At 38.9% G+C, this 12,561-nt stretch overlaps 1 protein-coding gene across 2 annotated transcripts in view; it reads right to left on the bottom strand.

Annotated features, from left to right (window-relative positions):
* Window positions 1-8,557, bottom strand: part of LOC126645133 (solute carrier organic anion transporter family member 1A2-like) — a 45,800-nt gene extending 37,243 nt beyond the window's left edge. The window contains exon 1 of one of the 2 annotated variants that reach the window (XM_050325179.1): window positions 8,408-8,557. In XM_050325179.1, the coding sequence (XP_050181136.1) occupies window positions 8,408-8,535 (128 nt within the window). In that variant the 5' untranslated portion in view covers window positions 8,536-8,557. Of the gene's footprint in view, window positions 1-7,792; window positions 7,861-8,407 lie in introns of those variants that run through there. The other variant, XM_050325180.1, reaches the window with a different exon arrangement.
* Window positions 8,558-12,561: the final 4,004 nt, after the last annotated feature.

Here is a 12,561-nt window from a genome sequence, read left to right as displayed (position 1 = left end):
CATTAGTTAATTCATCAGTTAGAGCATCTTGAGAAACTGCCTACACTGAGACTTGTTTCCCCATATATGCCCCTGAGAACACAACTCTGCTACCCTGCCCCCATCTGTGTAGTTACCACTGACTGCACTTAGGGCCCTTAGAGAAGAAGGATCTAGTCATGCTAAGCCTGGATGCAAGCACAGTCCTGAGAGAATCGGCCAGGAAAAGAGTGGATTTAAAAAGAAAAATTAAAACAAAAACAAAACAAAACAAAAAACAACACCACCACAAAACCAAAACCCACCACCAAACCCAAAACCCAACCAAAAACCCACAAAAACAACAACAAAAGAACAAACAAACAACAACAAAAAACAAACAAAAAACCCACAAAATCGATAGCCAAAACACCAAAACCACATTATAAATAAGCATTTTCGCATCACTTCAACAGAACCCCAAACAACATAACTTCAGACATGCCAGAACATGAAGACTGCCAGGTGAAGCCTAGTTAACCAAAATTAAGTGCCTCTATACATGTTTTTAAATCCCAGTATGTATTTTTCTGCCTCTTCAGGGACAACAATATTTTTTGAGAATCAAGTCTTACATAGACTGTGTTTTTTTCAATTCTTCTGGATGCCCTATGTCCTTCAGAGAACATGCAAGAAAAGAAAAAATACAAAAGAAGAAAATCAGGAATGTATACAACACGATAAACATGGCTATATTCCCATTAAAAAATAAAAATTCTAGATCCCAGCTTTTTAGTGTGTTCTATTAAGTTGTGTTTAAAAAGAGCAGAATAGAAACATAATATTGAATCTCACTGAATGAGAAGGGAAAGAATAAAAATCATCCAACAAGCAAAAGGAATGTTAAAAAAAAAAGGTGATATGAACATGAAGAATGTTTTAAATGGAGTAGTGGGCCCTAGGGTCTAATAATTCTAAGGAACTATGACAGCTTCATAAAAGACAGAATTTATATTTTTTTCATGATGAATAGAGTTGAGGTAAGAAATTGATTTCACTTGTAAAAGCTTGGGCTAAAACTAAGAAAGCACACAATATACATGGAGTATAAAATGCATTCTTATTGAATAGTAAATTTTGAAGGAATAGTTTCCATTTCTATTAAGAAAATATAGCCACTTTTCAGAAAAATAAGTTTCTTAGTGAGAGATTTAAACACTAGGCTGGCAAAGCTTCCATTCACTTTCAATGGGATAAGTTATTACAAAGTCTGGATTTTACTGAATGGCTTTCTAAAACTATTTGAAAGTTAATACATCGATACTATGAATAAAATCCTTTTCCTGCGATGCACTATTGCACATCTTCAGTGCCTGCCATCTTCGCTTTCTAGAATTATGCTGGGTTTGACTCAGTTAGCTCACCTACAAATACAGTTTGACAGGTATGGTAGACTTTTTGTTCAGAGTTACAAGGTTAAGTAATTTTGTTGTCTAGGCTTATTATTATATGGAAAAATCTGTGGTTAGGTGTGACACACCTCCTTGCTGGATACAGAATAATGGTTGAAGTAACACGAAATAGAATCTTTCTGTGGGATGTGACAACTTCTATTCCAATCATGCTACTGTTATCTCTATTTTTCTACACTCAGAAAAAATCCCACACTGAAAACCAAAGTATTTTGAGACTTAAATAACCAGTACATTTGCAGACAACACCAAGTAGGGCAGAAGTATTGATCTGCTGGAGGGAAAGAAGGCTCTGAAAAGAGATCTGAACAGGCCGGAGATATATATATATATATATATATAGATATATATATATATATAACCAGACGCAAACTCAGACCTGAAATCCACGACTTAAAGTAAGCTTCAGTTTAGGAACAAAGACCCCAAAATCTGGATTCTCTACAGTTTTTCTGAAAACTTTAGACAAATTGGTTTCCAGCTTCAATTGCTACGAAAACTATTTATCCCTAATTAGATTCAGTTAAGAATTGTTTCTCTAACTAAAACCTATCTTGAATGCAAAATGTTAGAAAAACTTCTTGAACTAGGAATCATATATGCCATCAAAAGCTGAAAGTCATGACATCAGAAGCTCACTAAAGAATGAGATGAGGGTGATAATAGTTAAAATAGCTGTTCACTGTGCAAGAAATTGCCTCCTTGAATGCTAAAACATCTGAACAAAAAGAACAAATTCAAATGCATTTTGTTCTGAACAATAGGGCTGAGTAACAATCATGCCATAAAGTCACTATTTTCTATTTTCTAGAAACGCGTTTAGAAACAAAAAATAAGTTTAATTATTCAAATTCATAATCTTAGACCTACCCCTACTACAATAACTTTTTTTCCTCCACCATAAAAGGTTCTTTCTGATCCTGCATTAGAGACAATGAAACTGTTTCTTATATGCTCTTTTACAATATCCTTAATATAAATTATTACAGCACAGGTAGCCTGAGATCTACAGAACAGCTGGTGACATCAAGGGTGATAGAAACTGATATGAATTTCTTTAATCCCAAGTTTTGATTAGTGCATCATCTATGTGGTGGGCCTTTATTATTTTGCTTTCTAAAAGGAATTCATATACTGAGATGTATTAAAACAACTGGAGTTGTGTTAAATAGATCATTACATATGTGAATTTAAATAGTTAGAATAATCTGAAATTAAGTCCTACTCAATATGATTAAAATAAGATTAAAACCAGAATCTGCTCATTATTATTTACACTCTCCACAGAGGCAGATCACTTTTTTCTGACAGGATCAGTCCTTATTCACTAAGCAGCCTCTTTGGAAGGAACCAAAGTGGGACTTGCCTGCACTAAGGGAATTGTGCAAAAATTTAAGCAGCCTGTGATTCATTGTCAGTGATGATTTCTGGCTCTTGGCCTTGTGTAACCTCATTCAGTTGTCCTCAGCCTATCGATCCAGCCTGTTCAGATCCCTCTGCAGAGCCTTCTTTCCCTCCAGCAGATCAACACTTCTGCACTACTTGGTGTTGTCTGCAAATGTACTGCAAGTGCAACTGACCCCCTCATCCAGATCACTGATAAAGATATTAAACAGTAACTGGAGATTTCCATATTTCCAGACCCAGAGCAAGTTAGCAGGACCAGCACTTCCTGATCCTGTTCTTGAAAGATGCTGCTGGAGTAAGTGGCCATCTCCTGTACTTCTTGGGAGCTGCTGATTCCCCAGCCAATCTCAAAAACCAGTCCCCCAGCATTTGGTGTTTCAAATAACTGCATGCAGCACTTCCCTCAGTCTGTGTTAAATAGGCCTACTACAGATTTCCAAGAGGAGGCAGGAATGCCGCTCACAACTGTGAGATGTGGGGGAAGCCACAGTGCAATTCATCCTTACTTTTCCCAGCCTCTCCTTTGATTTTCTGAGGTTAACCCTGCATATCCTTCCTTCCTGAGAAAGACTTACTGAGCGAGGACTTTCTCAAAACATTATTCTTGAGTCCATAGTTACTTGCTGTAACTAACTTTTTGGCTTTTTTAATAGGAGACCTTTCCCCAAATTGAAGAGCAAATGGTGTCACTAATTGTTCCTACAATTTTTTCCCTAGTATTACAGTATGACTTTCCCAGGGAAAGCAGGTGGGATGCACTCCACCTGCTAACATGCAGCTTACACGATGGGAACAAAGCTAGACCTTGGAAAAGACCTAATCAAAGTGTTGTTAGATGAACCCAGAGAATGTAAGCAGTAAAGAAACCTATCTTAGTGCTACAATTTATTTCTGGAAGAAAAAAAGGTTGTTTTTCTCTCTGCTCATCTGGTGTTTTCCCAGCTCAAATCCAGGCAAACAAAGGACAGCCTTGATGGCATCAGTACCAGTTCTGTAAACACAGACACACTGAGTGAGCCTAATGGAGCACAGAACTACTAAACCACAGTATCTGGAATTGAAAAACTGCAGGAGAAATCTTTTTCATCCTAATATTCTCCGTCTTCATTCCTCACCTTAGCAAATATAACTTCTGTGAATTACCACTTACAGCTGTGAATGAAAGTAATTCAAACCCCAACTCCTTCCACATTTTTTATATTAAACTGGCACTGGAGAGGGACAAATGACTCTGCAGAATGATTTCCATCAGCTTCACTTCTTCGTACCAAAGAATCATAGAATATCCTGAGTTGGCAGGGACCCACAAAATCCTCAAGTCTGACTCCTGGCCCTGCACAGAACAGCCCCGAGAGTCACACCAAGTGCCTGAGAGAGTTGTTCAATCACTTCTTGAACTCTGTTAGGCTTGGTGCTGTGACCACTTCCCTGAGGAACCTGTTTCAGTGCTAATCACCTTCTGGTGGAAAAACCTTTTCCTAATACCCAACCTAAATCCCTCCTTACACAGCTTTATCCATGTAACTTTAAATTGGATTGGCCTTAGTGTCTGAAAGGAAGCTACTCTGGAGGACAGTTAAGACAGTGTTTTTTCCAGAACAGACTGCTGCAAAACTGACTCCATAAAATCAAGAAAGAAATCACTCTGTCCCTAGAAGGGTATCTATGAGTTCAGGCCTCATTCTGTATTTTTCCTGTCCCTTATGGGATGCTGAACCAAGTGCAGGGCCCCAGCTGTCATCCTCTTGCCAATTCTTTCATTTCACCACCATTTTGCGCCCCAGAATCCTCAGCAAAGATATGCCTCATAAGATAGATCATCACAAGTAGGGTTTGTGCTACAGAACTTCACAGCAGTTTTTCCAGCAAGATCACTCCCACCAGGAGGGATGCTTCCCCTCTCACTCAAGAGCACAACACAAGAGAACCTGGACTGCAAATGCCTTCCTCCATACTGTTGCAGGTTACAGGCTGAGACTCTTAGGGAAGTGCTGCTCAGACTGGCAATCCTACAGCAGGCAAACCACCTCCTGTCTTAGGCACTGTTACTCTCCCTCCTGGCTTTTGCTCCTTTCTTTTTTTTTTTTTTTCCTTTTCCTTCTTGTTTTGGGAAAGTTTGAAGGGTGAAAAAGTATCACTGAATAAATACCCATTGCTTTGGAAACAGTACAGCATAGTCAGCATAAGCAGGCAAGGGAAAAGATAATGGAATGTTTTCCAAACCTGTAGACAGATACAGCTTCAAACAAACAACCGACTGATTCTCAGTCACAAGGAGAGTCTGACTTGAATTTAGAACTCAGGCAGCTACGCAGAAATAAAAACTTTGCAACAAAATGGTGAATACATTTTTGTTGCTTTCTTTTTCCTCCCCAAAAAACATCACAGAGACTTTCAGAGACCTGTATCAAAGTCTTCAAACTTAACAAATCTGTACTCTCCTTCAAACACATTCCACCACATATTCAGGTAGTCATTTCACAATACATTTAAAAATATAGTGGGCACTTATAATTTCTGATGTGATTTTTCAGAAAAGTTAACATTATGTTAAGATCACTATCAAGTCATGCAGGATAAATCACAGAATTACAGACTATCCTGAGTTGTAAGGGACCCACAAGGAACATCAAAGCCTAACTCCTGACCCTGCACAGGACAGCCCCCAGAATCACACCATGTGCCTGAGAGCCTTGTCCCAAACTCTTCTTTCTACAAAACCTGGCTAGAATAAGAAACACTAGTAAACTAGGAAATAACTTCAAACCCCCAAAACAGTGGCATTTCAGATCATTTAATCACTAATAAGAGCAAAATTGGCACTTTGTTGGAGTTCTGCAGTGAGGCAGCAGCAAAAAGCCTTGGCATTCAGACCATTCCATTCACACTCTGTCTACATGTGTGTGCATGCACAGGTGTAAACACAGCACAGGACAAAATTCTGCAGCTTTAGGCAAACAGGAATTTCCTCTTTGGTTTTCATTTGTGGGATAACCCACTGAAGTTCCCAGTTTCTGCTGAGCTTAAACTGACTAATCCAACTTTTTATTGTTTGCAATACTATTGCCAGAACTAATATCAGTATTCATTTTTACCTTTCTGACAAATTGGGTTTTTTGTCATAACTCTTTTTGATGGATGCCAAAAAGATAAGAATATCAAAAGAGTTTTAAATCAGGACACATGTTATTACCTGGTCTGAGAGATGGGGAAGAATGAGCTAAGAAGCATAATTTATTAATATTGTGATCATTGGCCTTGAAGGTAAAGTAGGAAAAAATGAAGGATAGCACAATGCAACTCAGGAGGCACCTAATCAGCAGTCTGGAAAAAAATCTCAGAGACATAAGTGAAAAGAAATAAAAGCTAAGGAAAAGGGAACTCTATAGGTGGTAGAGCTAATTTTTCATCTTTTGAGACCAAAATGCATCCCAAGGATTCACACCAGCACAAGAACTAACACTACTGTCTGACTTTCAGGACTCAAAGAAAATCATAAGCTTGGAAAGGTCTTCTACACAGGAGCTAGTTTCATTCTAGAGGTGAAAATCTCAGTTTCTTCATTTAATCATCATATTAAGTAACAAGTTTGAGTAAAGACTGCAGGACTTAGCTCACTGCTACTACATGTCTACAGAAAGAATCAAGATTGTGCATATTTATAGAAGTTCCCTCTATTCAGAATCAAAAGCAAGAGACTTGGGTGACATCGATCAATGGTCATAAATTTCACAGCTTATGTATTACACTATATTTATTTATATATCCTGCAAGGGACTGGAGATTGGGTAGGTGACTAATGCTAAGGTTATAAATTGCCTAGAGAAGAAAACTAAACATAACTGTGAACTTCCTCCTCATCCAAACACATCCATCACATTCTAATAATATGAAATGCAGTTCTAATCAAAACTGATCTGAACTTTTTGTTTAATCCAGATGTCTGCATCCAATGCATATTCACTCACAAAAACAAGATTTTTGAGGTTTTTGGGTTGTGTTACTGCAGAATTAAATAACTAGAGAACTAGCACAAATCACTGTGACACTGGCTTTTCTTCTGTTTTCCATATCCTATAGAATCTTTTTTTCCAACTCAAAGTTTGCATAGTATCTTATAACTGGAATCAAAATATTCATCAAACAAGTTGCCACAGACTGTGAACTTGCTATTTTACATGTTGGGTGCTATCCTATGCCTCGCAATCTCTCTTTGAAATATCTGTTGATAAAGCCATTTCCTTTGGGTAACATGTTTTGCTATCACAAGCAGCTCGGATTGTCAGAGTACTGTGGAATTCTCCTTTGCAAAACAGCAAGGTTGATACCCAAATCCACGTGAGTCTTCAGAGACGCCATTTGGCCAGATCAACTTTTCAAAGCAAAACTGATTAATAAAGTCACATATCAGGTGATGTTTAGACACAAAGCAAGTCCAAATAAAGCCCAAGTGCACAAGCAGAAGATAAAGCATGAATATTTTTTCTAAGGATATATCACTCAATAGCACCTACCACCATTCTCTGTTTAACCTACTGGTGTTAGTCACTTATATATACATTCTTTTAACCTGTGTCCTTTTCCCCCATTTTCTATGTAATGCTCTTACTTTTCAGTGCATTAAAGGTCATTATTGCAGCCATAGAACACTCCCACTGCACTTTAATTTCCCCAATATGCAACGAACAGCAATAAGACAGCCTTCTCCTGCCCAGCTGCACACAGCTCTTCCCCTAAACTTTGCTTTCCAGGAGATTTGATCTCCACATCCTGAGTTTGCAGCAACCTGGTTTCCCCTGCTCAATTGCTTTTAAGCAGTGCTTTCACTCCTCCCTCTTCATAGAAAAGACAGTGAATGAAATCCAACCTGGGCACAGGGCCTTTTCTTCAGCTACAAGGTTCCTCTTTCAAGTCTACTACAAAGATGCCTTCCCCATGCCCTGAGTCCCTCTCACCTCCTGTCTCTTATGAATGCCATTGCTCAGCCTGCCTCGATCTCCATGGCACCACATCCATCCAATCCTTTGGTTCCCTGGTACTGGCATGGCCCCCGCTCTCCTGGTCCCTGCACTGTTCCAGAGACTCATGACAGCTATCCTGCCAGATGTTACTTGAAATACATCAATCAGCACAAATATGTTACTTGGAATACATAAATCAGAGCCACCTGGAACAGGATTCTGCTGCTACTGCCCAAGGAATCAAGAGAAAACAGAAACGGCCAGACTGGCTGAGCACTTGAATAAAATTACACAGTTAAAGCTATACACAAATACAACTGTTATACCCCAAAGGAAACTAAAACCACCAGTTTTCTGGTGAAGCACAGAACAGCATCAGTTTCCACAAATGAGACTTTGTCATAACTGGGCTGGTAATGATTACTCTGAGCCCACGGTATGACAAGAACATGAAAGTCACTTCTGATGGCAAGGCAGAAGGAACCCAGTGCTCTCATCACATCCCCATCACCAAAACCAACCCCTTCCTCCCTTCTGCCTCCACATCACCAGCACACAGCCAGCTCCTCACTGCCAAGCCGTGGGGCATTGATTGCCACCCACACTCACCCCTGCTCCAGGCTGCACCTGACAGATTGGCTGGAGCTGACCAAATAAGAGCTGCAGCCCCACACTGCCCAGAGAGTTCTCCACTCCTCCCACACCCGAGTCCACTCTCTCCAGCAGAGCAGCAACATCCAAGTCCAGTGTTCCAACCGCTCCTCTCTCTCTCTCAAACAAAACTTAGAAATAAAAGCAGCTGTGAGTCAGGAAGACAGCCAAGTTTGTTTGCCCTTGAAAGGAGGTGGTCACACAGAGTGAAAGACAAAATGAGCAGAGAACTCCTAGGGAAATATATTCACCCTAGTATCTTCTCCAGGCACAAGTCAAAAAGTCCACAAGTTGGGCAGCAAGACGCCACTTTCACAGTCCTGAGGTAAATTTCCTTTGTGCTTTATACACAAATAAAGGAAACCCTAACATAAGGGCACACACATTGCCAAGGAGGAAATACCTTACCGATGGGTTGAGGTTCCCTCTCACGACCATAATGTGTGAAAGGGTCAAATGGTTTCTTTACTTAGTGCCAGAAATGTCCTCAGAATACAGTGGCAACTTCTATAAGCAACAGGCTTATATATATATATATATATAAAAAACAGGCTTATAACGATTAAAGGCTTAAAGTACTTAAAATAAGTAAGTTATTTCTGTCTAAGAGACAGAAACTTAAATCACACATATACGTGTAAAGTTGCAATAACGTCCATAGGTGACTCCTGCAAGTCAGTAGAAGGGCATTTCCACAGAATTAAACCTTTGCAAAAATGGGTAATACTGGGACTAACCACTCTGAGAGCAGGAAAAATGTTTTCTTGCTGAGGTCAGTCCCAAAGTGTGAAAAATAGAGTCAGAGAAGCCTGGCTACCCACTACTTCCCTTGAAAATTTGATGGCATTAGAGTAGGATATAAAGGAAGTGAAAGACACGGACATCTTCACACTGTGAACACTCTGGACAGGAGAAAACTTCCAAGTAGATGACAAAGCAGAGAGTAGAGCATGCTTTAATTCTCAGCATGAATGTGGTTCACTCACCGGGGTACAAAGCCCCCCATGCCCTTTTGCTTCCTTCCTTCCTTCTACCAAGAGAGCAGTTTGGAAGATACTCTCCCAAGGCCTCCATTTTTGTTTAATCAGACTGAATCATCAAGTTAGGTTTTATTACAAAACTAAGGAACTAGTTATTAACAGATCTGCTACAGATTAACAAACTGATTCCCTAGATGAAATATCAGCGATGAGAATCAGTATTACTGATTAATAAGAGCCAAGGTGTATTAAACAGAGGGCAAACAATAACTCAACAGATGTTCACATCTGATGGCTTACAGGTGTCAGAGGAACTTGAACCAGCACAGTAAGTGGAAAGGCTGAGCTGGGGCAGAGGAGGTAGGAAATAATATTGGTCCTGCTGCAAAGTGCCTTTAGCCATCGAGTAATCTAATCACTTCAGTGACACTCCTTTTTTTGTTAAATACATTTTAAAAGTAGGAAAACACTACCAAAACAGAAACAAAAGCCTCAGTGAATGGAATTGAACAGTAGGAAGGGCTGAAGTAAAAAAGCACTAGGCAATGAAATGTTAATTGAAATCACATATGGCTCTTAACAAAAAGAAAACAATCATATGAAAAGTAGGTGAGCTAGGCAGAGGAGAAATTAAGGTAGGGGGAGGGAGAAAAAGGAAAATAAGTTGAAATTGAGAGTAGTAATAAAAAGGGACAAGTAGCACTCCATCCAGACCAGAGTTCTGAAATATTTTTTACCATGCCCCAGTGTACATATTTCTCTGCAAATATAAATTCTAATAATGGGAACTAAAGAGCTCTATGCTAACAGGAATATAGTTCTGAATATGACATCCCTTGTATTGGCAAAAATAACAGAAGAAGCCAGCCAATAGCCTAAGAAAAGGCAAATTTTCCTCCACTAAATTGCCCAAGGCAATTGGAAGACAATGAAGCTGTTCCTTACATCTAAAATCCCACATGTTGAGATATATACTTGTGCTCAAGGGGATTTACATTACAAGGATGCCAGCAGACTTTTATCTTATGACTCAGGCCATTTGAGTGAAAATTTAGTCAATTATTCTTGATAGAAACAGCTTCATCCTTTTGTTGTTGTTGTTTTAGGGACTGATTTGGTTCACTATGGAAATTTAATGAGTAATACTAATCTCCAGAAGAAATACAAAATTGAAACTGTGCAGTCTTTTTCCTAGTGGAAAAAGGAAAAGTGGAATTTAACAGATTCCATTTTCATAATGGAATCTGTTCAATTGATTGTCTTGGGAGATTAAGTCGCTTTTTCAAATTGAGGCATTTACAAAGTGATAAAATCTTCAGGGTGCCCTCCCAACACCTAGTGCTTCTGCTCAGATCAAAAAATAGCATCTGTTATACTTTGAGGTCTTTTGCAGAACTTCAGTTAGGTCAGCAAGTCCTTTAGGGAAAATTCTGTCCATTTTTTTCCTGTTTGTGTATCTGTAATTAATGCCATGAATTTTCATTAAAAGGCTGCAGTTAAGACTTACTTGGAAATGAGGTGACTTAGAATCTTAACAGTAGAATTCAAGAATATAGGTGAGTAAGCTGCTGTCGTTACATCTCTGTAGCATGGAAATGCCACTACCACAACAACACTGTGTTCTTAGGTTGCAGATGAAAGCAATGTTAAATGGTCATTTTCACTGCTAGTAAAAGTAAATTGTAAATGTTAATAGCTACTGATCTTAAGATTTTGTAATACCATTCTCTTTTTAGTTCATTCTGAACAATTGGTATTTATTAGTATTATTACTACTAGCTCTTTCAAAAAGCAAAGGTCTTTTTGAAATTACAACTAACTGCACTAGATGCCTAATTCTGAAGATAATTTAAACTGTGGCCAAATGATAAACTTTCTCAAAGCTGATTATTTCAATGCTTAATACATCTTAGGCTTTCCAGTTGTACATGAATTTCACACATTCATGGTGCAAGCTGAACTTCTGTTATATTCTGTCTAAATGGAAAATATTCTAGATCCTCTCATAAAACACAATAACAGACCGTGGTCACTGTGACCAATAATTTTAAATGAAATTTCCCCTACCGCAAAATACAGCCACTGAGACTTAATTTTTAATTACTTGGCAGCAATATTTACTATCCCTGACAGCTTTTTGGAGCACTCAACGAAAAAGTGAGCACCAGCAAAGACTAATTGGCTTTGCTTCCCTCTAGAAAGACAGACTGAATGGATATTCATAGGAGCTGTGAATTCTTAATGCCTCTCAAAAATGGATCATTACTCAGTGAGATCATTTCACATTAGAAACCCAAATCCACTCTCTTTCAGCAGAACACAAGAACTAGTTTGTCTTTAAAAGTACTCCCAAAAATAAAAAGTTTTAAACATCACTGAATTCAAAGCAATCATTGAGAACTCTGCTGAACAGAATGCAATTACCCACATACCCAAATCAACCTGTTCACACACTCTTTGCTGATGAGAAGTCTGTATTTCTCCACTTTTCGTCCTGCATTCAGTTCTGCTCAGCTACAACCCTGTTCTCACTGATGCTCCTCATCCTTCCTCACCTCCATGTTGTGCAAACTTCTCACACGTTTGTTGAATTCTGCATGGGATTCCACCTTTCCCTTTTTAGCCAGATAAGAGACAAAGTGCACAGAATAACTGCTGATTTTTATCTTCCACACCCTTTCTAGACTGCAGCCTCTCTAGGGTGGATTGGAATAATGGCACAATCCTTCAGGATCATGCTGAAATCCTCTAGGCTCCTCTCTACTCCGGGATGGAAAAGAGTGGGGCAGTTACAAATACTGAAGAATTTTCTTTAGACCAGTCTAGAACTTATTACAAGGCAGGAATTTCCCTCCTGCTCACAGAATGCTCCAACCTTGCACAAACTTTCATGTCACCTGGTAGAAAAGAGAACACAACTACTCATCCCATCAAGAATCTCCTCAAGTGTTGTTGAGACCAGAAATTGCACCAAACGCTTGAAACACTTGTATGTCGGGTGAGATACATGATAGCTGGTAGTGTAATTTTGATTACATATCAGTGACTTTTCTTCTCTTCATTTTTAACACAAAACACCTTCCATTCAACCAACACATCTAAATATGATTGCTTTCTCCATACTCACATGTG

Source organism: Myiozetetes cayanensis, unplaced genomic scaffold, assembly GCF_022539395.1.
Source record: "Myiozetetes cayanensis isolate MyiCay16 unplaced genomic scaffold, myiCay2020 scf3, whole genome shotgun sequence".
Lineage (NCBI taxonomy): Eukaryota > Metazoa > Chordata > Aves > Passeriformes > Tyrannidae > Myiozetetes > Myiozetetes cayanensis.
The sequence above is the reverse complement of the archived record's forward strand: the minus strand, read 5'-3'. Positions and strand labels throughout refer to the sequence as shown.